Genomic DNA, 26,910 nt, shown 5'->3' on the forward strand with positions numbered 1-26,910 from the left:
TCCATCGCACCCCGTAAGGGCGACTCCTTCCTGAGGAACCTCTCGGGTTCTGTTACCAGTACACGCACTGGGGCTGACGTAGCTACCAGCTTTACAGCCGAGGGGTCTTCGGATCCTACCGGTATCAGTGCTGAGGGGCCGCAAGGTTCTTCTACCGGGCCTACACCCGGGGGGCTATGCCCTAGTACCGGCTCCATGGCCGAGGGGGCGCCTTCACGCAGCACTGCTGGCAACAATGCCGAGGGCAGTTCGCCTTCCAGGCCTGGACCTAAGGTGCGTGATAGGCCTCCTTTTCCAACAGCAAGAGTCTTGGGCGAGGCTGTGCCCAGAGTACCAGGCACCACGACTTTGGCACAAAGCCCGACAATATGGCCACACGTCCGATGCCGCTCCGAGGAACAGAGCAGGCGGGTGAACGAGTTACAAGGTGGGACTGGTGTCAACCAGGTATGTGGCCTACAGTATATCCATCAGTGGCGCAGGGCAGGTTCCCCCTGCAACCCAGACAGTGTGCGCTCCGGCCCCAGCAGCCCCCAGCCACTGCGTCCATATCTCCTTCTGCCTCCGAAGACAGGTTCTACGAAAAGTTCTTAGGGCCAATGCATACCCCTCCCCCTGCCCTGAGGGATGCAGTCAGGGGCTTGAAGAACCTGCCATGCTGGCAGCCGCTAACTGGAGTGTGTGGCGGGAAATAGCAGAATTCCTTCCGGAACTTCCAGTGCAGAGCCAGGCACGCTTCAAGGCGGGTCTCAGAGAGAATCCAGGCTGGTAGTGCAGGACATCATGGAGTCCAGGGTGGCCACATCTATACCTGCCATCTGCCGGGCCATCTGCATCGCCACGGATATGAGATGGACGACCTGGCTTCGGGCTACGAAGTCCAGGATCGCGTATTGGACCTTCCTTTCGAGGGTAGTGACCTCTTCCACCGACGAGGAATTGGTTAAGAAGAACAGCTCGCAAACCGTGAAGTCTTTATCCTTACGAAGGCCACGCCCAAGGCGTACACCCAGTCGCATCAACGCTCCGCTAAGGGGCGGGTGTTGGGAGGGTTCCGGGTCATTCTGCCCCCAGCCAATGACTTCCCTCTCCCTAAGACCCTCCTCTCGCAGCCATCTTCAGATTTTTATTGCATGCTCAAGTGTTGGCAGTCCTCGTGTTTTGCTCTGTGAGCTTTTATACATTTTCGTGCTATTTTCAAAGTTCTATTTTTGGTATATTGAGCATGTGTGCTCTTTCGCTCCTTTGACCGGCAAGCAGAGATCTTTGTCAGCGTCTTTCAACGCCCCTCAATGGCAAGTATCGTCGAAGATTCCAGATGCCCTTGGGGCCTACACCGCATGCAGGACCATGTCTGAGAAGGAGGGCGGCGCCCTCAAGCTCTGCTCCAGCTGCGGATTGTGAAACGTGTTTGTAATGGACAAAAACCTCCAGTGCCTCTTTCTCCATCCGCACTACAGGGAAGCGGATTGTGAAATCTGCCTTGGTTTTTCCAAGTGAACCGTCAAGGATCGTCACAGAAGGTTGGCAGCGTGGATCAACACCAATGCCTCTACCCTGTGCGGCAAGCAAGGGCATGCCTCACCCAGGATTGGCCGGTCCGAGGAGTGGGCTTCTTAGTCCTTTGAGGGTGCTCTATCCATGGGGGGCCCAAGAAAAGATCAAGCACTGCGAGTCCATTCTCGTCGGGGTCGCCACGCAAGCGGGTCTTGCGACGGATAGGGTGCCCTCATGTTCACTGTCTGTCTCCATCTCCAGTCATCGCTCCATCTCCTCCTCTAAGAGGAAATCTGCTAACCCAGGGACGCTACAGGAGAAGCCGGAGAAGAACAAGATGCAAGGAAAGGTGTCCGACCTGCCCCTGAAGGGCCAGGCAAAGTCATCCTCGACAATAGAGCTGGTGGCGGCCGCCCTCTTGAAGGCGAAAGGGGCTGACCCGGTCCAGGAGGCCCCGGCGGTGCCCAGAGTATAGCTGCCCCCGAGTTGGGCAGCCTCGGCCAAGCCGGTGGAGAAAACGCCGGAGAAGAGCATGCCATCTCTAAGCCAGAGACCGAACCCTCAGGATGCGAAAAAGAGGGGGGTGGGATTCGGGGGAGAGGATAGGAGATCTCAATATTTCTTCCTTGGATGAGGAGGACATGGTGTCCGTTCACATGGTTCTTGAGGACCTGGGGAATGCCAACGGCGGATGGCGGAAATGCTGATGAGGGCCCTGGGCCCAGCAAGCCTACTCCCCCAACACCTCAGAGGGATGTATTGCTGGACATCATTTCGACCCTCCACAACCTGGCGACACTGGGCCAGCCCTTGGCGAAGAAGAGAAGGCACCCTACACCGCTGCTTCAACCTCCGCACATGCCCCCCCCATTCCCCACCCTCTAGGATTACGGGGACGGCACAGTGAGTATGGACACAGAGGACGGCTGCGTTTCTCCGCCGCCAAGGGTCTCCCCTCCGGACAAAATGGTGTTGTTCCATGCCATGGTGGATAGAGCATCTGAGCTCTTCAGCTGACATCAGAGGAGACCAAGAAGGAAGATTTCCTTCACAAACTGCGAGAGGCCAACAGCAAGGCCATTCTGGTGGTGCCTGTCCTGCACAACATTTGGGACGAATGCCTGGCGTTGATGAGAAATCCAGCCTCAGCCCCGGCAAAGTGGGATAGGCTGGAGAAAAAGTACCGGATGCCGGAATCCGCACCCAAGTGCCTACGTTCGCAGCATTCTCCGGACTCTGTGGTCTCGGCGGCCGCAAGAAAGAAGTAATATAATCCCTCGTCTTCAGGGACTGGGGGTGAGGTGGCATCGGACCATGCCATCACTCTGGCCCTGGACATCGCAGACACTGGGTTCCGACAGATGGGTAACGGTGTCTGTCTCTGTTGTTGTGGCTGGCTGAAAGCCACCACCTTCCGTCAGGAGGTCCAGACAAGTGTGCTGGACATGCCTTTTGACGTAGATAACCTGTTTGGGAAGGCTGTCGACTATGGCCTGCAACGATTCAAGACCGACACGGAGACGGCCCGTGCCCACGCTGCAGCAACATGTCAGGCTGAGAGGTCCTGTATCCGCGGAAGCTGCTGAACCCCCGACAATCCCCCTGAGATGTATTTCCCAGAACTAGTTTTCAATACAGCTCTGTAAACTACACCCCAAAGGGAAAGGGGGAATGGGACAACAAAACAACACCAGGCAGACTGCGTCAAGGCTAATCAGTGCTGAACCTGCAGAGGATAGAGAATAACATATACACTTCCTTAATTCACTTACTTAACCTTATGAATGGGAAGTCATTAATCCTTAACTAATAATTGAGAATCCTACCTGGTTCTTCTCTTGGAATTTCTTAGAGAAGCGGATAAGAAGCTGAAAATCTCTCTTACTTGCGATACTAGAAATTCCCAGCAACTTCTTACATTAGGCAAAACTGGAAGTCTTAGTTCTTTGTCTTTTTTCCAACATGCACTGGTAGTTCAATTAGATTGTCTTTAAAATGTTCTTTCTTGTCATTTCAAAACTTTTCAAACTATTTATAATTATCTTGAGTCTTTGAATCCTTGAAGAAAGAGGAAACACATGCTAACTGCACACGCAGGTTAGTTCCATTAAAATTATCGATGAACTTCACGTAGAAATCTTCCTGGTTGAAGAACACGCGCAAACGGATGAAGACGCGCGATCAAAATAATCCACACGCGCAAAAAATCCACACGCGCAATAATTCCCACGCGCAATAGTCCACACGCGCAATAATGTTCTCCTGCGAGACACGCGAAATAAGAGCACCCGCGCTATTGAGTTCAAACGCAACGAAGTGATTCTCACGCGCACAATCACTCGCGATGGAAAAAACACACGCGCACTCTCATGGCACGCGACGAACAGATTCTCGCGCTTTGTACCCCCGCGCTAAAAATCACACGCGCTTTGTGTTTCACACGCGCTTTGTACACCCGCGCTAAAAATCACACGCGCTTTGTATTTCACACGCGCTTTGTATTTCACACGCGCTTTGTACACTCACGCTAAAAATCACACGCGCTTTGTATTTCACACGCGCTTTGAATTTCACACGCGCTTTGTAGTTCTCACGCAGCGTATAGCTTTTCGCGCAAGGATCACCCGCGCAATAAAACACACGCGCGTTTAAAATGGCACGAGACCAACCTCTACTCGCGCTCGGAATACACACGCTAGAAAGCACGCGCTCACTTGAATACGCACGCGACAGTCAAAATCTCGCGCTAAGGAACACCACACTGGAAACACAAGCGCACTCCGATAGTTCAATAGTTTTAGTAGACACACTACTTTTAACGAATTTTCAAGGAGACTGTTATTGAGATGAACAGATTTACAGTAGAAATAAAGTCACTTATCTCCTGAGCGAATTCACAAAGATTTCCTGCTTTTCCTATCTTCAAAACGAATTCCTGCCAGCTGAAGACTTCTCCTGAACCCCCAAGAAAGTAGCCGCTCAACTGCTGAGATCTGAAGGATAAAATCCACCAGGCCTAATACTAAAGCAGGAGCAGCCACTGAACACGTCCTCTCAGATGGGGTTTTGATGATGAAAGGCACAGAGTGACAGTTTAGAATGTTCATTGTTGTTCAGCATTGTCTTCCAGCCAATCAGAGCTGTCACTGTGAGGCTCCATCTTGCCTTGGGTCAGAACCAGGATTCTGAATCAACAAGTTAAGGCCTAACCAACTATAATGGAAAACTTCCCACCCACACAAAGCTAATCTGAAAAGGATAATAATAAAAAGGAAACTTGAATAAGAGAAGGAAACCTGACACAACATCATCCTTCCTTTCATGCCTCAGGAGGGAAATACGGCAGATCTTCGAAGGGCTTCGGCAGGGAATCCTCTTTGTACCGCCAGCCCTCTCGTTCCACGACCCAGGTGGTGTACAGGGGCCGTTCCAAAGCTTTCAGTGGAGGTGGCCAACGTTGTCGTCGCTCCCAAGGCGGTACCCAAGCCCCAAAGCAATATTGAACCGGCCAGGATGTCGGGGGCCCCACCCATGCACCCTGGTTGGAGGCCGGCCGGCGGGCTTTGTCAGCGAGTGGGAAAAGATCTCCACCGACCGATCAGTGCTGGACGCTCTTGCCCACGGGCACACTCTGCACATCCCTCAGCTCCTGCAGGAAGTACGGGCCATGATAGAAAGCGGCTCCGGTGCTCCGGAGTATACTCCAGCTACTTCTTGGTAAAGACGATCAGTGGCTGGAGTCCCATTCTAGACCTGCAGCACTTCAACAAATGCCTCAAGTCCCAGAAAATCAGGATGGTCGCGTTACAGCACGTGCTCAGCCAACTGGAGGAAGGGGACTTCTGACGTCGCTGGATCTGTAGGACTCTTACTTCCATGTCCCCGTTCATGGAAAACATTGGAAATCCCTGTGCTTTGTAGTGCAGGGAAAGCACCATCAATTCAAGGCCCTCCCCTTTGGGCTGAAGTTGGAACCCAGGGTGTTTTACAAAGTGCCTGGGACCGGTGGTGGGCCATCTGCGTCTACAGGGGAGACACGTGTACCCGTACCTCTACGACTGGCTCATCCGGGCCAGGTCAAGGGAGCGGGCTGTCGAACACACGGAGAGGACCGTCCGGCTGCTGATGGATCTGGGGTTCTCCTTCAACTATCCAAAGTCCTGCTTGATACCACCGTATAATGCACTGTTCCTGGGGACCAGACTCAAAACGGTCTCCTGCCTGGTGGCTCCCTCGGATGAGCGGATGGCAGTCCCGCTAGGCAAGGTGTAACGGCTGTTGACACTGAAGACCACCAAGTTGCTGCTCTGCATGTCGTTGTGAATTTACCTCATCCGACTCAGCAGGTTGGGGATGCGACCTCTTCAGGAATTCCTGGACGCTCTGTGGATTCAGGTGTCTCGAAGCTATGCAGACCAAGATTTCTCTCGATGTGGAGTTCCCTCAAGGAATAAGATGGTGGGGCGTGTGCTTCAACATCTCGGGGTGGGGGGGGGGCACGGTTTTCCAGGAGACGGTCACCACAGACGTTTCCCTGGAGGGCTGGGGAGTCCACACCGGACGTCTCCACGCCAGAGGCATGTGGCTGCTGGAGGAGAGGGATCTCCACATCAATGTCCTGGAGCTGCGGGCAGTGTTCCTTCCGTCCCTCAAGGACAAGGTGGTGAGGGTCTTCACGGACAATACCACCACAATGTTCTACATCATGAAGCAGGGGGGAACCAGATCCCCAGCACTCTCCAGAGGCGCAGGATTTGTGGCACTGGGCCATCGCCCAGGAAACGTTCCTCATTCCTTTCTCCCTGTCGGGAGGGGTGGGGGGTGTCAAGAGCACCATTGCCGACTCCCTCAGCAGGGAGCTGCGCTCTTGCCACGAGTGGGAGCTTCGACAGGATCAAGTGGACTGCCTCTTCCTCAAATGGGGCAGACCCCAGATCGATCTGTTTGTGACGGCGACAAATTCCAAATGCCAGAAAATGGCCAGCAGGTTCCACCAGCCGAGGAGCATTGGGGATGCGTTTTCCTTCTCGTGGGAAGGCATGTTCCTGTACGTGTTCCCTCGGTTCCCACTCCTGCTGCGGGTCATCAATCAATCAATCAACTCAAAACTGTGGCGGTGCAGGATGATCCTCGCCACCACAGCGTGGCCGCGGCAGATTGGGTATCCAGATCAACGTCACCTCAAGTCAAGCTCCCAGTGGTTGCGGATCAACTTCACCAGAGAAAGAGGCTGAATGTGAAGGCTTGGCTACTGCAGCTTAGTTCAGAGGGTACAAGTTGCCAGGGGACTGCGTGGAGGTCCTTGCCAGGGCCAGAGCGCCGTCAACTCTTCAGTGCTACGGGCACAAGTGGAAGCGTTTCGCTACATGGTGCCGGTCGCAGAAGATCAACCCTTTGAGATTCACGGCTCGCAGATTCTTCCGTACGTGTTGTCATTGGCCAAGGCGGGGCTGGTGCACGCCTCGATCAAGGTGCATCTGGCGGCTGTCTCCCACTACACCAGGTTTCCAGGACGGTCTTCTCTTTGGTCCCACCGTCTCGTCAAGGAGTTCCTCGAAGGACTTTATCGATAGGTCCTCACGGTGAAGGCGTCTGCCCCGGCATGGGAACTCAACGTGGTACTGACGAGGCTCCTGGGGGGCCCCCTTCGAGCCTATGCATCAGGCCCCTCTCGTTTCTCTTGTGGAAAACTGCTTTCCTCGTGGCCATCACCTCTGCCAGGAGGGTAGGAGAGATCCAGGCGCTATCCTGCAAATAGCCTGATCTTACTTTTAACGACAAAAGGGTGGTGCTGTGGACGCACCCCTTCTCCATGGCAAAGCTTCCATCGGGATTCCACCTCAACGAGCCTATGGTGTTGCCTGTGTTCTTTCAGAAACCTTTGTCGCCGGCTGAAATGGCTTTGTACTTGCTGGATGTGGCTCGTGCTCTGAAGATATGTGGCACGCACAAAGAGTTTCTAGAAGACGTCTCAACTATTTGTTAACTTTGGTCCTGTGAACCATGGGAAGGCCTTGTCCAAAGCTTCCATCTCCAGGTGGTTCTCCCGGCTGTATCACACATTGTCATCGGTTGGTAAACCGACCGCTGCCCGGCAGTCCGAGAGCCCAGTCCACCAGAGCGATTGCTATGACGGTGTTCCTGTCTAATATGCCCCTGCTGGACATCTGCTGGGCTGCTGCGTGGAGGTCCACGCACTCCTTGACAAGATTCTACCCTGTCGACAGGGATTCCAGGGAGGAGTCCAGGGTCGGTCAAGCAGTGCTACGCAACCTGTTCGCTTGAAGGGGAACCTGTAAGAGTAATTGCTTCTGTTGAGTCTTGCCACCTTCTGTGGCTGTGTAATGTTGTACCGCTATGTATTCTTTATTCATGAGCATGTGAATCCATACCGAACCGTATGCTGGAGAAGGAACAAGTTACTTACCTGTAACTATTGTTCTCCAGCATGGGTCTGGCATAGATTTACATGCAAACCCTCCCTCCTGCCCCTCTGTGGATCTTCTTGGTCATACTGCCACTTTACATGCTACCAAATCTCAAGATGGCTGCCAGAGGAGGGGCTTAGGGAGATGGCAGTCATTGGCTGGGGGCAGTATGACCCAGAGCTCAGTGATTGGTTTAGAGGAAAAAGACAGTTTGTAAGTGAAACTTTTTTTTTCTTTTACCAAGGATTCCCGGCCTGACATCTGGAAATATTCATGAGCATGTGAATCCATGCTAGACCCATGCTGGAGAACAATAGTTACAGGTAATTAACTTGTTAATTATTTTTTACAATACATAGTGTTTCAGTGTTTCCTTGGACCATTTGTATTACAATTTCATTTGTACTGATTCTACAGCCCTCTCTGCCTCCTAAAATGAGCCTGGCTGCTCGGTCTACGCAACCCTGAACTAAAGTGGTACAGCCTTATACTAAGACTGGAGTCTTGTACTGCCTCAGTTGAATGGTTTTACTAAGCCCTTAGTTGGACTTCAGAAAAACTTTCCCAGATTTATGCTTTGATTTTGTCAGGTGTGCTGTTACTGTTCACTGCTGACTTGATTCATGTCTTATATGTTACAAGACTGTCATTTGACAGTGCAAAGTGGTAGTGCATTCGTTGTCATTTTCATTTATGTCTTTACTTTGAGCAGAATGGGAAATGCATCACCAACCACCTCATCCTCCTGAACAGCAATGGATACCTCCTGTCCCTGGGCCAATGGACCTTGTACCGCCATCTGAAGACAGTAACAGCCAGGACAGTGGTGAATTTACTTCTGACAATAGGCACATGTTTAATCAGAACAACCATAGCTTTGGAGGACCCCCTGATAACTTTGGAATGCCTCCGGTGAACCAGTTTGATTACCAGGTGAAGCCCATTTCTTCTTTGAGTTTTATTCTGCGTACGCACGCACGCACACCTTCCTTTTGATTAATTGTGCATGCCTTTCACATTGCATTGAGTGTAAATCTAATTTCTTTTTTGCATACAAGTATTCAGTCATTAAGTCAAGTGGGCCCAAACATTTTATTTATTGTGCATTTGTTAGGCGCCTTTAAAACAGAATTGTGTTTCAATGCACCACAAGGCTAAATGGGGAGACTCCACCCTCTCCTTCTCTCCTCACATCTCTGATGTCTCATAAGAAGTCAAACTATCAGCTGCACCTCCTCAGGTTTTCTTCCTTTTCTCACTTTTCCCCTGAAGCTCACTGTCTCCAGAGCTCTGGTCCTTTCTAGGGTGGGCTATTGCAACAGACAATTTCTAAATCTTTCTGCCCCTACTCTCCGATGTTTACAACTTATCCAGAACAGGACTGCAAGACTGGTCCTTGGCCTCAAACCCAGGGATCATATCTCAACAGCTCTGAAATCTCTTCACTGGCTCACCGTGGCTGTAAGGATCAAGTTCAAGACACTCTGCTTCGTCCACAATGCTTTCTGGGGCCTGGGAACGCTCTAGCTCCAACTTTCTCTTCCAAAACAACATCTTCCTTCTCGAGCTCTCCGCTCATCCTCCTCCAACTCTGAGGGTCAGACGCTTCTCCAAGCAGAGAGTTGAGGGCAGATCCATCTCCTCGGCTCGGTCTTCCTTGTGGAACAGCCTCCCTGCCTCTCTCAAACTTGAGCGGAAGCAACTCAAGGCCTTCCTTTTCGCTTCTGCTGTCTCTTCCTCTCCCCTGCTGATGCACCTGACTGCTCAGCGCACTGGTCACCCTCTGAACTCTGGCCTAGGCTCATGCATGTCCATTTGCCCTCGCACTGCCTCCGGGCTCCCCAGCACTTAAGGGTCTGTATCTGCAACCCTACAGTCCCTTCTCTCTGCACTTAAGAAGTTTCAGGAACTTGCAGAGGTTGAGGCAAAATTGTATGCATTACCCTTGGGGTGCACTACAATAACCTGGACCTCCTGGCAATAGTGACCCAACCTTTGGTAGAAGTCTGAACTACACAGGATGGTAATGTGGTCGAGCAGCCAGGCTTATCTCAAGAGGGCTCAGTGTGAGCACTAAGGTTGTGACACAGAGTTTCACAATATAGTTACCCAAATAAACACTTGCACTCAAGGTTTCTTGATAAAACAATTATTAATTTATTTCACAGTCATTTGTATAAGCCTTCCTCAGAAAGGGAGCAAAACACGTAATACTTAAATATACTTCAAAACACTCTAAATTTTTCTAAATCAGCTGACACCCATTGGGGATGGCACACGCACTTCCTACACACTCAGGTGACAAATAGCTAGGACACTGTTGACATTGATTTATCACTGGTACATTTAGAGCAATACTGTGTTAAGTGAAATAGATGGAATAGAGGAATAAAACAAAGGTTAACAAATAACTCATGAACGGGCAAGTACTTTTAAACACCTTCCAAAGCACACAGTCAGAGGTAAAGAGGAGTCTCTCAGGGAGTCGATGTTAATTGCACAATGTCCAGGGGTGCTGAATATTTTCTTTGCAGGTAGGTAAAAGGTCTTGCACAATGTTTGTAGAAGTGTTTGTAGAAAATGGAACACTTGAAGGGCCACGCGCTGAGAAGCTTGTGAAGGGCAAAGCTTTAGCAACTCTGCAAGGTAACAAAGACAGGTCTCAACTGAGATCAAGTAAGGCTACACAACAAGAGGTAATCTCTCTTAGACTTTACAGTACCTCTGGTTAGAAGAAATGGTTCCAGCTGGCTTCTGTTCATGTTCAGCCCTGCAGATCTGGCTGTTCCTGCACCTCAGTTGTGGGGACAAGAGGGGGGACGTCTGGGGACTCCTGCTCTGCAATGGGGCCATCAGCAGCAGCAATGGGCAAACTTCAATTCAGCGGTTCTTCTGTGTTTCAGCTCCTCGCGTCTGACAGCACATAGCAACACTGGGGTTCTCGGATACCACTTGAGACTTTCCTTACTTCTGGGGTCCAGCACTCTTGAGGTGGCTCAGGCTTAGTCCGTCCAGCAACAGGGAAGTCAGGAGTATGTTCCTGGTGATCGGGTCTGACTTAGCAACGCACACAATCTGGTGTTCCTCTCCCTGGCTCTTCGGTTTCAGCAGCAATTGCAGTGGAAATGCAACCAGCTTTTAGAGGATCTCCAAGTGGCTTAATTTGGAGTTGATTGGTCCCACCAACTCGAGGGGAGAAGTCGTCCTTGCAGGGCTTCTCCAGTCGAGGTGAATTCGGAGCTTCAGCACAGCTTCCACGGGCAAACCAACGGTCCAGGAGTTGCAGCAGGCGTCTCTTCCAAGTTCTTCTTCAGATGTCTTAGTCCAGTGGTCGACTCTGCCTTCCATGCCAAAAAGCCTCGCCTCTTATGTAGGTTTCTCCCATTCATTCCAGCCTAGCTGTCAATCACACCGCAGGGTGGCTGTCCTTGCCAGAAAAGCCAGCCGGCCAATCACCTTTTGGGTGCATTCCTGTAACCAAGGGGCTTAAGCACAGTGTCATGATCTCTGCTTCCAAAAGGTCATGGTTTTCCCAACTCCCTTGGAAGCAGATCCATAACCCAGGTTCCGAGTGCCAACCAGTCCCAATTGGGACCTTTTGGACCCGATCCTGGCGCCAGTGGCACCAGGCTCATAAATATGCCCAGTCCCAGCGCTGGAAGCGCCGGGCTCATAATGCTTGGGTGGACTTACCTGCAGCAGACCATGCTGCTTACTTGCCTGCCAGTTGAGCCTCTGATCCTCTTCTGTTTGGAACTACTTTTCCTGTTGGGTGGGGCAGGAGCCACTCCCTAGATTCACAACACTGGAACTCTTCTGGAAAGCAGGAACTCTTTTCTTACCTAGGCGTGGCTGTGGAAGGAGACACCTAAGCACTACAGGAGGCTATTTAAACCACACCCGATGGATGAATCTTGCTTTGCGTTATTCTGCATCCTCTGCAGCAGAACGCTCATCGTGTCTTCTGCATCTGATCCTGGGCCTAAGGAAAAAGGCTTACCATCCTGAATCCAGTCTTCAGCAACACCTATAAAGACAAGAAAGAACAGGTTAGCATTACGGTCTTCAGTGACAGCTCTTCACTTACCTGGTCCATCGGCTGTCACCAACGCCTCGCGCTGCATTCCGGCATCTGAAAGACAAAGGCTTACCTACTCTTCGCACGCTCCGGAGGCCTTCGGCGCTGCATCCCGCATCTGAAAGACAAAACAAGGTGCGTTTAAAGACATTGGGGAACTTTAATACTCACGTGCCATTACTCCTTTCCACATCTAACCCAGTGGGTATTCCGGCACCCTGCAGCCGCTCCGAACTTGTACCTGCAAAATAAAAAGACAGTTAGAGCGCATCGTGAAGCAGGCAACAAGCGCTTACTTACGTGCTTCCAGGCGCTTCTATTCATCACACGGGCTCCATCTTCAACTCACTTCAGCCCGTCATCCGCCATCGCCGGAACCCTGCAAAACAAGAGACATCATTACTAAAGACTTTAAAGACATTAGAATTACTCGAAACTTACCGTTCGTGCAGTAAACGACGGACAGCAGTCCTCTGAAGTCAAGAGGCCTGCTCCCCTTATCCAGTGAAGAAACTGGTTACAGCACCCTGCCCCGAGGCAGATGGAGAGCACAGCGTTTACTTACCTAAGGTGAGAGCGTTAACCTTTGGGGTTCTACAGGAGAAGAGAAAGGGAAGAAGAGAGAGACATTCAATAACCCAGTTCCTTAATCCCATATTTTCTATCTGCAGACATCTTACCCTTCGAGTCAGACATACAGTGCACAGAGGTCCAGCCCAAAGAGCCAGCCGTGTGTTACACATCACCTTTGAAGATACGGTATACGCCCAGTCAAGACCGGCGCCTCTACGGGAATCAGGTGAGCGTTACAGACGGGGAGTTTCGGGCACCTCCCTCACTTCCTGCCCCTGCCAGACATACTGGTGCCAGAGGCGGGCTTCACTCGTGAATCCCGCCAAAGACGAAACAAAGATACCAAACCTGGTTTGGCGTGCAGAGTAAATCTCAAGAAGAACCGTTCCAACAGAAAATTGCGAAAAAAGACTGGGGCCATTTTGACGAAATGCGCACCCCTGGGTGTCTTACCGTGGCGGCGAACGCAGCCCACGGTAAAAACACAAAATGGTAGTAAAAGCAAACCACTGCCACCAACCATTAATTGTAGAAAGGGTAACCTACAAATGTTACATTAGAAACTAGACAAAGTGGATGCGTAGTAACCCCTGCAGCACCCTATTGTAAGATATTGTGTGCTGGGTCTAGAAAGTTACAAATTGTAAGCGAAGTCAATTTCACTTCACTGCTCTTGGAAACAGTAGTTTCACCAAGAAAAGGTATTGAAACCTTTGGGAAATCCAAGGGACTTCCCTCTGCCACTGCACTGAAGGTGCTGTGTGACACAATGTAAAGATGATGCCTATGGAGTTTGTCAGACTACAAAGTTAAAGAAGACAGAAATTCAATTTTAAAATTCCTAAAGTCCATCAAAAGAGCTGGGGGTCTCTAAGGTAGAAGGTAATGACACATTTCTGAGAATTCTCCCTAACAGATGTCCCTCTCAAATCTGAGAGGCGCAGTGAGGCTGTACCAAAGGGAGGCACCAGCCAAGGAGAGGGACCTGCCCCACCACTCTCTGCTTGGAGATGCGTTTGACAATCAAAGAGCTGGAATTGGGGTAGCATAGGGCTCTAGCTGGGGAGTATTTAGGGAGGGAGAGTTGGAGATAGCATAGTCCTAGGCCCCAGAAAGCCTTGTGTGTGATGCAGTGTCTTGAATTTGATCCTTGCACCAGTGGACCTATTTTTTGAGCTGCAAATCTATGGTTGTGCAGTTACACCTTGGAGCATATCTCAATCGCCGAATGGAATTACCTTAATAAATTACCTCAGACCCAAATAACCGGACAGACCCAAAGAACCGGACAGACTCAAAGAAAATGGCAAAGTACTACTTTGTCAGCTCAAATAAAGTAGGGAAATCTGATGACCATATGAAGTGTAGCTCACTCGCTCTCTAAGTTTTGATTACACAAAGGCTTTATACTTCAGTGTACGTCAGCTATGATGTCACCCTACGTGGCAAACAGTAAAACCTATTGAGGGGAGGGATTGGTTAGGGGGAACATATATACCTATAGTATGTATAAGTGTTAGTACATCATTGGCTACCCCATATCTGGTATGCGCGCCTCAAACTACCTCCAAATATGTGTAATACTATTTATAGAAAAATAAGTGGATGGGTTTCTGCAGCATTATTTCTGAGGCTTGGTAATCTTCTTAGATTCACATGCTATGCATATAGTCCAACATCTAGTAGTAATTGCAGAGTATTGCATCTTTCTTTTGAAGATGATCGAAAGGGGACTTCGACATGGACGTGACTGTAACACTATTCCTAACGTGACCTGTAGTGGATCCAAAATCCCCTCATGCGTCGAGGTCCCTCATATTGGGTTTTTTCCGCCCAACTAGTTGGCTGCCTTATGCGGAGCTTGCAAGAGTTGATATTGCTCACTACTTACTTCTTTGTCCCACAAACAATGGTCATCTAGTCTACGCTACTTCTTTTTGACGACTACTTCGTGGACCCCTACACCGAAGACATCCACCACCGCTCAGCGACTAGTGCATTGATCTCCTGTCGACCGCGTGGCCTCGACACTCCGGCCAGGCCCTTACAGTAGGGAGAGTGGGGCCCAAGGTTAATTCTTTTTGAGAATGCTTCTCCTTTTCCCTTCTGTTTCCCTCTTTGGTCTGCCTGCCTTCTTCCTCTGCAATGGAGAGGACGCCATTTAAATTTTATCTGTCGTGTAACAAGGATGCCCATCGCAAATGCAATGGGTGTTTACTTCGTGATCACGAAAAGCGATCTTGTAAGTCCTGCAAACTCTTTTGTTCCAAGACGTTGAAGGATAGGCGGACAAAGCAGTGGCCGTCTTACGCAATGCAGGCTGAAAGTTATCAGCCCCCCCCACCCCCCTGTCCGTTGGCGCAGTTGCTTCGAGTGACGAGGAGTCCAGTGGCAGCCATGGCTCCGACTTGGAAGCCAGACATTTCAGCGGAACCCTCTGGTTCCCTGGTGCCCGTCTCTGGGCCCGGCAGACAGGCCACTGGTACTGTTATGGGGAGTTCACACCCCAGCGACAAGGGCACAGACGCACCACCCAAAGGTAAACACACAACCCATAAGGCCTCCTCGATGGAAACGTTGAAGCGCCAAACGCCAACAGGCCCGCTGAAAACTTTGCTGGTGTCTGCCGAACCTCGCGGCCCTGTGCCATCCCTGCAACCGTCTTCTCTGCATGCGACTGGGCATTCTACTCATAAGGGCATTCCCACAAAAAAAGCAGTGCTGACACGCCGTCCAATGGCGCTTCAGCACCTAAGGTTTCGGCGGAGTCTGCAACCACAATAGCACCTACAGGCACATCGAAAACCAGCATTCAGCTGCCAAAATTACACGAGATTCTTGCAACTATTATTTCGGCAGCAGAACAGCCCAGAAGCACCCCCTCATCGGGAGGAGTACTCTAAAGGCCTCCAGCCTCTTTCTATGGCTTTATCTGGTAAATCACCCCCCTGCTGAACAGCTTTTCTCTCTTCCAGACCCTTCTGCGTCATCCCTGTAGACTAGACAGAGGTTTGAAAACAATATGGCCAAGATGTCACAATTCACAGACTTCTCAGAGAAATACATTACTCCGAAGAGACCCAAGGAGGACCCCTGCCCCATTCACCCAAAGCTGCAGAAGCTTCCAACTCAGTTACAAACTCGTCAGGAGGAGGCATTTGAGTATTCTGAACCACATGAAACATATGGGATGTTCCTTTTGGTCATGACACAGCGGACTAGTGCCCAGACTGTGGGAACAAGATCAACCGTCAGATCAAGGGCCTTGGCTCTCTTCCACTCCTAACCCAGACATTATTTGTCTAGACCCGCCTTCTTCACCTCAACAGTGGCAGTCATTGTCAATAGATGACCAGATGGTTTTTAATGCCATCCTAAAGAGAGCCACAGATCACTTTCAGATAGCCACACAGGAGGCTGTCCAGGACTCTGACTTCGTTGAGGAAGTTTTCAAAGAAAGACCTCCCACCAGTCAGGCTATTCCTCTGCTGAACTCCATAAAGAAACGCCTTCCTTATTGTCTCCTTCACTCACAAGGGCGGTCAACCCTCGGGTAGAGAAACTGTTTCGCCCCTCTCCATTTGACCCAATGTGTATTACAGGTCATTTCTCTGGTTGTTAAAACCACAAGAAAAAGGGCAGGGATGCCACTCTCCACGGTTGATTCTTCCCCGGATAAGGACTACAAAAAAAACTCTATGCCCTTGGCAAACGTATCACCACATCTGCGGCCTATTCCACCAGGATCGCGAATAATACGACACTTCTCGCTAGTTACAGCGACGTTCAATGGGGCCCTGATCCCACTTGATCACGCCTGCTGGTGGTAGTCACTGTTGCCCCATAATATCTTAAACATACTAGACGCTGCTGAAACTGCATGACGCACAAGGGACTCTCCTCAAGAGACACGCCTGACTAAAAAAATTCAGGCTTCAAGCCGGAGACTTGAGTCTCCCTGATAAATAAACCCATAGAAGAGGCAAACTTATTTGGTAAGGCTGTCTATGACGCCTTGGAGACAGCTAAAAAAGAACACGAGATGCTGAAATCGCTTAACCAGATTACAGCCAAGCCTTTCCAGCAGGTTCAAACTCTTGTTGTTCCTTTCGAGGTCAGTCCTTCTCCCTATCTGCCCATGGGCAATATGGTGCTGGAGGCACACCATGGTCCTCCGACAAGGCTCCTCTGGCAACAGCCAGTATCCGCAAGGGTACATGCAGAAACTCCACCCCTAGCGGCTCCCCGGCCACCACATCAAAATGACTTTGCCAGTCCTGGCCCCCTCCCAATCCTCCTCGGCCGGGGGACGGTTGTCGTCATTCATTCACACATGGGAGGGGATTACGTCAGACTAGTGGGTGCTCAAGGCGGTCACCCACGGTTATGGCATAGAGTTCCACCAGCCACCTCGATATCGCCCACCAAAGAACAGACTCAGATCACCATCACACCTGCAAATCCTGCTGGAAGAGGTGCAGATGCTTCTGGAAAAAGGCGCCGTAGAAGTATTGTATTTTGTTATTTACATAGCTTTCTTTCCCCACTTGTGTGGCCTCAATGCGCTTTTTGCTTGGTTGAATGCCCTTGGTGTGACCGTAGTCAATGTGGTTAGAGATTCTAGGGGAATAGCTTTGATGCGTGTGTGCATGTTTTCCATTCTAAGATTTGGGTGGGTGGCTGGCAAGGCTCGACTAAGGAGCCCAGTAGAGGTCAGACATGTGGGTGGGTGCTCTTGAGGTTAGAGATGGATTGCTGTTGTTGAGAGTGTCTATTTGAGGCCTGCAATACCGGGTGGTGGTCGCTGTATGCTAGTGGCAGAGATGTTGTGGTACGTCGGGAGTTTCAGTCTGGACGGCTGTGTGTGAAACTAGGCCGAATCTGCCATAGACTTGTTCTATCGTGCATGGATGTTTGGTCGTGCCTGCGGCCTGTGTCCACGCTAGTGGGGTGAGCAATACGTACTGTACGCTGCGAGAACTGCTCATTTGTCCGGGTCTTGAATTGAGTCCTGTTGCGATGGGCCTAGGTTGCCTATTGAAGCTGGTATCGTATGATAAGCAGACTAAACACAGCTAACTAACAATGCAATTTGTGTACAAGACTGAACACAACTAGAATTGAGTCTTGTGTAGTGGGAGAGAGGCCTACACCTGACAAAGCAAATTGAGTACAATACAAGTCCCCATTCACTAGGTAAACTAGGGTATTTATTCAGTGTACTTCCTTGTATCCAAAAAGGATCTCACCATGCGCCCTCTGTTAGACCTGCAGCCAGTGAATAGATATGTCAAAGCACAAAAATGTTGAATTACATTTCAGGAAGTAATCCCACTGCTAGTGCAGGGGGATTGCATAGCCACATTGGATATGAAAGATGCATACTTTCATATTTCAATGTTGCCAGTGCACAGAAAGTACCTAAGGTTTATGATGGAGGACACGCACTATCAGTTCAAGGTTCTTCCCTTCGGCATCGCCTCAGCTCCACGGGTGTTCACAAAGGTACTGGCGGTAGTAGCTGTTCACCTGTGCACGAAGTCCATCCCAGTCTACCCTTACCTCGACGACTGGCTAATAACAGGGGATTTGTACGGAACATGCCTAACAAATACCCAGAAGACGGTAGATCTCCTTCAACCTGCAGTTCTCGATCAACTAGAAAAAGTCCAGCCTACACACCAGCCAAGTCAAATAATTTCTTGGGGCTCTAATTTGGACCAAAGACGACCTAGTCTTTCCCTCCAACGAGAGTGTTCAAAACATGATGTTCCAGATCCCTCAATATGTAGCCAGCCAGTCACGAGGTGACCATATGCAAAGCCATGAGACTGTTAGGGATGATGGCCTCCTGAATCTACCTAGTTCCACATGCACGTCTGCGCATGCGCCCTATGCAAGAGTGGCTCTCGAGCCAATGGTGTCAGGCCAGCGGACAATGGGACGATATAGTGGTTGTCTTGGCAGCCCTCGTTCAGTCTCTGCAGTGGTGCCGCCCCCACCACCCCCCCACCACCCAACCGACCCCCCCACCCCCCCCCCCCCCCGTAGAAGCCACTGTCACCACGGACTCATCTCTGACAGGGTGGGGGGGGGGGCTCACCTTTTATCAGGCCGAGCAGAGTGTGTGGTCCCAGCGGAATCAGCCTCCACACGCGCACGTACTCAGAAGAGACTTCCCACTACCCGTAGAGTACGAGTGGCGATCACACGAGGACATTGTTCTCAATGTCTTCGCAGACTGGGGCTTCCCAGAGATGGACTTGTTCGCAACTCTGGAGAACGCACAATGCCCAGATTACGGCTCCAGGTACCCTCAGAACACAGCTCCAAGGGCAATGGGCTCTGGATTACATGGTCGGGGAAATGCGTCTACGCTCCCCCCCCCCACCCTCCCGCTCAACAGGATAGTGCACGAGATGCGCCAGTTAGGATGATTCCGGTCGCCCCGATGTGGGTCCACCAGCCTTGGCTCTCCCATATTATGGCAATGTCAGTCTCCCCTTCAAGGAAGCTGCCATGCCCTTAAAACATGCTGTCGCAAGACAAGGGGGGAGACCCTACATCAAACTCTCAATTTAGCAGCCTGGCTCTTGAGGTCATAGAGTTCGGGCACCTCCCTCAGAGATGTATGGACATACTTCGGTTAGCACGGAAACCTAACACCAGACATTGCTAGTCCAGCAAATGGAAATGCTTTGTCATCTGTTGTAATGGCAAAAGCATCAATCCTTTTGAATGCACACCAACACACATTGTCCTGTACGTAACTCACCTGCTAGATTCAGGCGTTCTAAGCAGATTAACAAGCAGAAGACCTTCATTACTCACTGTAATAGCATTTCTGATGATTGTATCTGCTTAGATTCACATGCACCCACCCTTCCTCCCCTCATGGAGTAGATGGAACATGGACATCTTGCACCTTCTCTCTTCTGTACTCACGCAGACTATAAGGCTCCCTCACGGCAGAAAAAACACAATCGGAGATGATTTTGGGTACATTGCACGTCACTTTAGAGATAGTGTTAGTCACGCCCATGTCGACATCCCCTTTCAATCTTCGAAAGAAAGATGCAATACTCCACGATTACCACTAGATGTCAGACTATATGCATAGCATGTGAATCTAAGCAGATACAATCATCATAAATGCTTTTATGGTGAGTAATGCATGTCATAAATGCCGCTTCATGGCCACTCATGATTGGTTGGCATGCTCTCCCAACCTTGGAACTTCGACTCACTAGCAGGATGTGAACCGAATGAAACCCAGGTGCAGAGAACGTTGGACCACTGCTCACTTTGGTCAATTAGCCTACCATCTCGCATCAGTTGGACCATGAGCCAAAGCTTTTCCTTTATAGTTGAACTTGCTAACTATTTACTTCTCTGGGATTTTTAAGCAAGTCCGGGTACACCACTATCGTCGCCTGAAGCTTAATGAATAGACCTTGTTTTCAAGTCTTGTACCACATGTCCGTAGACCATACATTTGTCAATTTCAACCTGTTATTTACTTCTATTTGTTTTGATTATGGTGGGTGCTATTGCTCCTCTTGGCCTCTCTAGACTGGTTTTCTTCGTCTTACATGTGCTTTCTTCACCCTTGATTGTCCAATACTTGGCACTTGCAAATGTTTTCGCTTCTGCTTAATCTAAGAGAAATGTGCTCTTTGTTCATAGCTTATCCTGTTTAACTCTGTTTGTGCTTTACAATTATGTCTTGCTGTATCATCCGTGTTCTCAGCAAAACAGGTATTCTTTGTTTCTTGCATGAAGCTGTTTTCTGCAGCTTTTCTGGTCTGCGCCCCTCATTTGTGTCTGCGGTAGTTTTAACACTCTGACGTCCATCTTTACATCATGGCCGCTTTTCTCACATTCTAGTTTCTACTGCAGCAAGCTTCTGTTTATCTCCTCTACCTTTCCTTTCTGCTTATGTACGTTCACTACCTGTCTGGTTACTTTTCTTTGTGTATATGTTTTTTGTCTGCATACATGTTTTTCCTATCACTCCAGTTACATTATCATTCTTTAAGTAGTCGCATATCGTTTCAGTACGTCATAATACCTTCTCTCCATGACGTCACTTTGCTCTGGTTTGACTTTCATTTACAGCTCTTCTATGCCCAATGGTGTATGCCGACATCCTTCCACCAAATCAGTGCAATGGTACATTTTGATACGGTTTTCTGAGTGCATAACCGCTCTCATACCTTCGGTGCGGTATTGGGATGATATCTGGTGTCATGCACAGAGTCTTCCTACTTTGCTTCCAGTATGACGGAGGTGAGGGGACGGGCACTAGAGAGGACCTCATCTGCTCCTCTACAGGGTCCCTGGGCTTGAGGCCAAGGAAGTCTTGCAACCCTATTCTGTATTAGCTGAAGGGGCGTAGTGAGGATAGGGGGAGGTTGAGGAAGAGGCTGTTATAGTAGTCCAGCTTAGAGAGGACCAGAGACATTTAAGGAAAGAAAGGTTCCGAGGAGGTAAAGCTGGAAGAGGGCCTTCTCTTTGTTTTTTTATGAATTTGTTTATTAAAAAAGATTCACGTCTCACTCAAACCAACTGTACAGCAGTTGGTACAAATATACAATACATATTACTGCCTCAGTCATATTACAAGGCATTAAACTGGGTACAAAGCCTTAACATTGTTCATGTTCCCCTAGTCCTCTGTAGCTGGTTCTGGACACTGTGCCAGGAGGTAAGACACATTAAGCCGGATGGATCAATGTGGATTAGTTCCGAAACAAACTGGAGCAACCTATCTGCCAAGATTTTAGCATAGATTTTAGTATCTAAATTAAGAAGAAAAATCGGGCGGTATGAAGCACAGTGTAGGGGGGTGGGTCCTTACCATCCTTAGCAATAGAATTTCCACAGCCTCTCGCATTGAGGGGGGGGCAACTCCCCAACGACACTTCCTCCTCCCACATGCTCGCTATATATTTGGCAACCTCCAGTCCCAGCCCTTATAAAACTGTGCAGCTATACCGTCAGACCATGGCACCCTAGCCGCGGGGAGTGCACGTGATGCTGCCAGGATATCTTCCACCGTAATCGGCTTAGCTAGCACCTGATCAGCATCCGGGCCCAACTTTGGCAATGCCGCCTGTTGGGTAAGAATTGATGTAGCAAAACTGTGTGAGACTACACACGCATTATCTGCTTGGTATAAGCAACCCACCTTTTGGTATAGGCCTGTACTACACAAGTTTGTAGTGTGACTGAGCAGCCAGGCTCATCTCAAGAGGGGTAAATGTGAGCTGTAGCAATGAAATTTGCAAATATAAGTAACCAAGTAACACTTACACTCAAGGTTTTAGTTATAAATATTTATTTAACATCAGTTTTTAAGTAAGCATTCTTTAAAAAGGGGTAATATATGTAACAAATATACTTTAAAATACTTTTTCAGAATCAACACAAAGCTAGTAGATACTCTTTAGAGATGCTGTTTATACACTTCCTACACCCTTAGGTGACTTCACTAACTAGGACAGTAATGGCATTTATATATCACTAGCACACTTTGTAGATTCTGAGGTTTGCAGAAAGGAAAGGTTAAGGGAAGGAAAAAGGTTAAACAGGTTCTCGGAGCATGTGACTACTTACATCGTCCAGTGAAGTCTCGATAAAAACCTTTCCCAGCAATAATAGTTGGAAACCAAGTTCTCACTTATGAGGGACAGAAAGTATGAAAGTCAAATGGGACTAGAAGAGTCTGCAGGGAGCCAGGACAGCCAAAGTCAATTGGAGCAGTCTATGGAGCTGAGGCACTTCTTAGATAGCAAAGTCTTCACCAAAGTTAGAGTTTGTTGAAGAAAAATCGCTGTAGGGTCACAAGCTGTTACACTTATGAAGGGCAGAGCTGAAATCCACTCTAGCAAGGTAGTTACTACAAGTCTCAACTGAGAAGAGCAAAGCTAAAGACACTGAGGTAACTACCCCAAGTCGGAACGGTACCTTTGGCTAGAAGAAGAGTGGTCCAGCTGGCTTCCGTCTGGTTGCAGCAATGCAGATTCTGGGTTCCTGGGCTTCGGTCGTGGGGACAGGAGGGAGGACGTCTGGGGGGTGCTACATGCTTTTTTCAGATCAGCAGCACTTTGCGGTTTCAGTGCTCGGTAAACAGCACCACTGCAGATCTTGGATACAGGTTGGGCTTCCTTCTCTCCTTGAGTCCTGCACTCTGATGATGGTACTCGAGCTTTGGTCGTCCTGCTTCTGGAGGGTCCTGGGAAGACTCCTGGAGCTTCTGGCCGGGTCACAGACGTTGCACTCGACTACAGATTTCTCGACCCCTGGCACTCTGTTCCTGCAGCAGCAAAGCTGTCCAGTCAGTCGGGGAATATGGTCCAGTGGAGTTCGTCTCAGGGTTAGTTAGTCCCTGTTAGGGAGAATTCTCAGAAATGTGCTAATTCCCACCACTGTAGAGACCCAGAGCAACTTTTCTGGATTTTGAGGACTTGATTTTTTACCTGGAGAGAGTGAGACGCTTTTTCTTCCCACCCTCATGTATCTTAATGTGATTTCTGAACTTTGTTTTTCTTTTGGTTATGGAGTCTGACAAACTCCATAGGCATCTTTTACATTGTCACACAGCACTTTCAGTGTAGTGGCACAGAGAAGTCTTTCAGATTTCCCAAGGTTTAAATACTCTCTCTGGCATAAACTACTTTTTCTCAGAGCAGTAAAGTGAAATTGACTTTACTTACATTAGTAACTTTCTAGACCCATCACACACTCTTAAAATGGGGTGCTGGAGGGGTTACCTAGTATCCCCTTTGTCTAGCTTCTCATGTAACATTTGTATGTTGCCCTTTCCTCGATGAATGGCTGGTGGCAGTGGTTTACTTTTAAATACCGTGGTGTGCATTTACCGCGGGCTGCGTTCGCAGCTGCAGTAAAGCACCCAAGGGTGCCTTTTTTTATCAAGATGGCATTGGCCACACTTGGACGGAATTATGACTGGTAGCATAGCCCTCACTTAGATGGAATTGTGAATGATAGCATGGGCCACACTTGGATGGAATTGTGAATGATAGCATGGGCCACACTTGGATGGAATTGTGAATGATAGCATGGGCCACACGCAGACGAAATTGTGAATGATGGCACATGCCTCATCCTAGATTAGAATTATAAACTACGGCATGTGCAAAACCTAGATGGAATTGTGAAAGATAACCTGTCCCACACTTGGATGGAATTGTAAATGGTAGCATGTGCCACACTTAGATTGACCTACGATTGGTAGCATACCCCTCACTTGGATAGAATTATAAAGGATATGTGCAACACGTAGATGGAATTGTGAATGATAAAATGTCCTACTCCTAGGTGGAATTGCGAATGATGGCATATCCCTCACTTGGATAGAATTCTAAATGATAACATGTGCAACACTTAGATGGACTTAGAAATGATAATATGTGCCTCACCTAGAGTGAACTATGATTGGTATCATACCCCTTAGTTGGTATTATAAATGATAGCATGTGCCCCATCTAGATTTATGATTGGTAGCATCCCTCTCACTTAGCTAGAATTGTGAATGACAACATATCCCGTGCTGGAATTGGTAGAATGAATAAAGTGAATAGGTGGAATAGATGACATAGATAACATAAATGGAATGGATTGAGTAGACGAAGCAGAAAAATGGACAGAGTGGACTTAAAGAATGGGGCAGAGTGGAACCTGCTGAAATTCACCCCACGTGTTATATCACTGTGCACCTCCTCCCTTGTTGCCATATATCTGTATCCCCTTATATATGTGTATCCGCATATATACCTATACTGACCCTTTCACTTTAGATCTACATGTTGCTATGTAAGTCCCCACACTCCTGTTCACGTGCCTGGTCTCAGTCTCTTTACAGATTACCACCATATCATACCACTACTCGCCATCATTCAACCAGAACACAGCCATTCCCCTGAAAATTCGGCCTAGCTGTCCACATACGAACATGACCCCATGAACACCTCATCACCCTAATAAAACGCAGCTAGCTGAGCACATTCCGGCCAGCTGCTCACATAGGCGTTCATCAGGCCTAACGCAGCCAGAACCCAGTCTGGTTGTCCACCCATCAGACTGCACACATCCAACTGATATCTTCAGCACCACACCTATCGCTAGGAAGCAGCTATCATCCGACAACCACACCAGCTGCACACACATCCGGTGCACCCACGCACCTTACGAAACCATAGCTCTACTGACCTGAACTACGGTTCCCGAGAGCGTTCAACCTACCAGTGCTTTGAGGTCATACCAATGATATGTAAGGCATTATATAAATGCCAGGTAACATAACATAACAAAATGGCCCTGGTCTTTTTTCGCCATTTCTTTGTGGAAAGTTCCTTCTTGAGATTTACTCTGCGCATCAAACTCGGTTTGGTCCCTTTGTTCGCTTTGCCTTTGGTGGGTTTCACGAGTGAAGCCGCCTCTGGCTCCAGGGTGCCTGGGGTGGGCAGAAAGTGAGGGAGGTGCCCGAAAATCCCTGTGCTTAGTCTCCTAAGAGGCCTAGATGCACTCGGTAGTGATTGGCCGGCTGACTGCCCGGCAAGAACAGCCACCCTGCTGGGTGACTGACAGCTGGGCTGGAATGAATGGGAGAGAACTGAATAAAAGACTGGGCTTTTGGCTTGGAAGGCAGAGTCGACCGCTGGACGAAGGAACAGAAGAAGAACTTGAAGACGACGCCTGCTGCAACTCCAGGACCGTTGGTTCGCCCGGTGAAGCCCTGCTGCTGTGCTGAAACTCCAAATTCCTATCAACGGAGAAGCCCCTGCAAGGATGACTTCTCACTTTGAGTTGGTGGGACCAATCGACTCCAAAGTAAGCCACCTGGACATTCTCTCAGAGCTGGTTGACTTTACACAGAGTTGCTGGTGGAAACCGAAACGCCAGGGAGAGGAACACCAGATTGTGTGTTGCTTTTAAGCTGGCCAAGAGCTCCAGGAAGATCCTATGGACTCCCAGGAAGCAGGACTGACCGAGCCTGAGCCCCCTGAACAGAGTGCGGGACCCCAGAAGCAAGGAAAGCCCATCTCGACAGCCAGGAACCACTGTGTTGCTATTTGCGGTAGACGCGAGGAGCTGAAACACCGAACAGTCACTTGTTGAAGATTGCCGGTTGCGAGCGGTGACCGTCCCATTGCAGTGCTTGTCCCCACGACTGAGGCCCAGGAACAGTGAAATTTGCAGAGCTGTTCAGAAACAGAAGTCATCTGCTGCGCTTTTTCTTCAATACAAAGGTACTGCCTCTTGCTGTAGAGTTGCTTGCATCATCTTCTACTCACAAGTCTAACCGCTTGATTAATTCTTCTTTTTCTTCAAAGACTTCTAAAACATTGGGCAAAGACTTTTCTTAACTGCAAAGAAGGACTTTAGCTCAGATAGACTTTTGCCCATTGACTTTGGCTTAGCCTGTTCTATTGAATGACTCTTATTTGGGGGATCTGGAAGTATTTGCCTGCTTAAGAATATGTGTGGTCTCTTGTATGTTCTAATAACCTTTTCCTTTGACTTGCTCTTAAATGACTGTAAATGCAACAGTGATATATTAATGTCCCCAGCACCCTAGTTATTGAAGTCACCCAAGGGTGTAGGTTGTGTCTGCGCCATCCCAAAAGGGTACTTAATGATTTAGACGTATTAAGAGTGTGTATTTTGTGAAGTATATTTGAGTGTTACTGTTAATTGCTCCCTTCTGAAGAAGGCTTATTGTAACTGACTGATAAATAAATTAATACTTGTTTATTCAAGAAACTGTGTAAGAGTTTTTGAATACTTGTCACTGTGAATATCTGTGTAACTCCTCTACAGCTCACATTGACCCCTCTTGAGATGAGCCTGGCTGCTCAACACGCTACCAACACTGTAGTACAAGCTTATACCAAAGGTTGGGTTTCCCATTACCTGGAGCCGGGGTTGTTGTAGTGTTCCCAAAGGGTACTGCATACAATGGTGCCTAACAGTCCTTCTAACCCAAGGGAAGAAGTCGTCCTTCCGGGGCTTCTCTTGTCGATCAGAAAAAGGTGTTTCTGCACAGCAACAGGGCTTCATCGGGCAATTTTAAGGTCCAGAAGGATGCAGCAAGCTTCGTTCGCGGTTTCTTCTTCGTCTGTTGTTCCCAGTGGTTGACTCTGCCTTCAGTCCCAAAACCCCCACCTTTTAAGCATGTTTCTCCCATTCATGCACAGCCTAGCTGTCACTCAAACAGAAGGATGGCTGTCATGAAAGGACAGCCAGCCAGCCAATCAGGACTGTGTGCATTCAGGCATTCCTAAAGACAAAGGACAGGGGAGTTTCGGG

At 49.1% G+C, this 26,910-nt stretch overlaps 1 protein-coding gene across 4 annotated transcripts in view; it reads left to right on the top strand.

The window, feature by feature from the left end:
• The window catches only part of PNISR (PNN interacting serine and arginine rich protein), a 508,713-nt gene that overhangs the window by 323,310 nt on the left and 158,493 nt on the right, over window positions 1–26,910 (top strand). For all 4 annotated transcript variants that reach the window (XM_069606402.1, XM_069606404.1, XM_069606401.1 and 1 more), the window contains one exon: window positions 8,638–8,858. In XM_069606402.1, the coding sequence (XP_069462503.1) occupies window positions 8,638–8,858 (221 nt within the window). The remainder of the gene's footprint in view (window positions 1–8,637; window positions 8,859–26,910) is intronic.

The sequence above is a fragment of the Ambystoma mexicanum genome, chromosome 4p (assembly GCF_040938575.1).
Source record: "Ambystoma mexicanum isolate Mex_15411 chromosome 4p, UKY_AmexF1_1, whole genome shotgun sequence".
NCBI lineage: Eukaryota > Metazoa > Chordata > Amphibia > Caudata > Ambystomatidae > Ambystoma > Ambystoma mexicanum.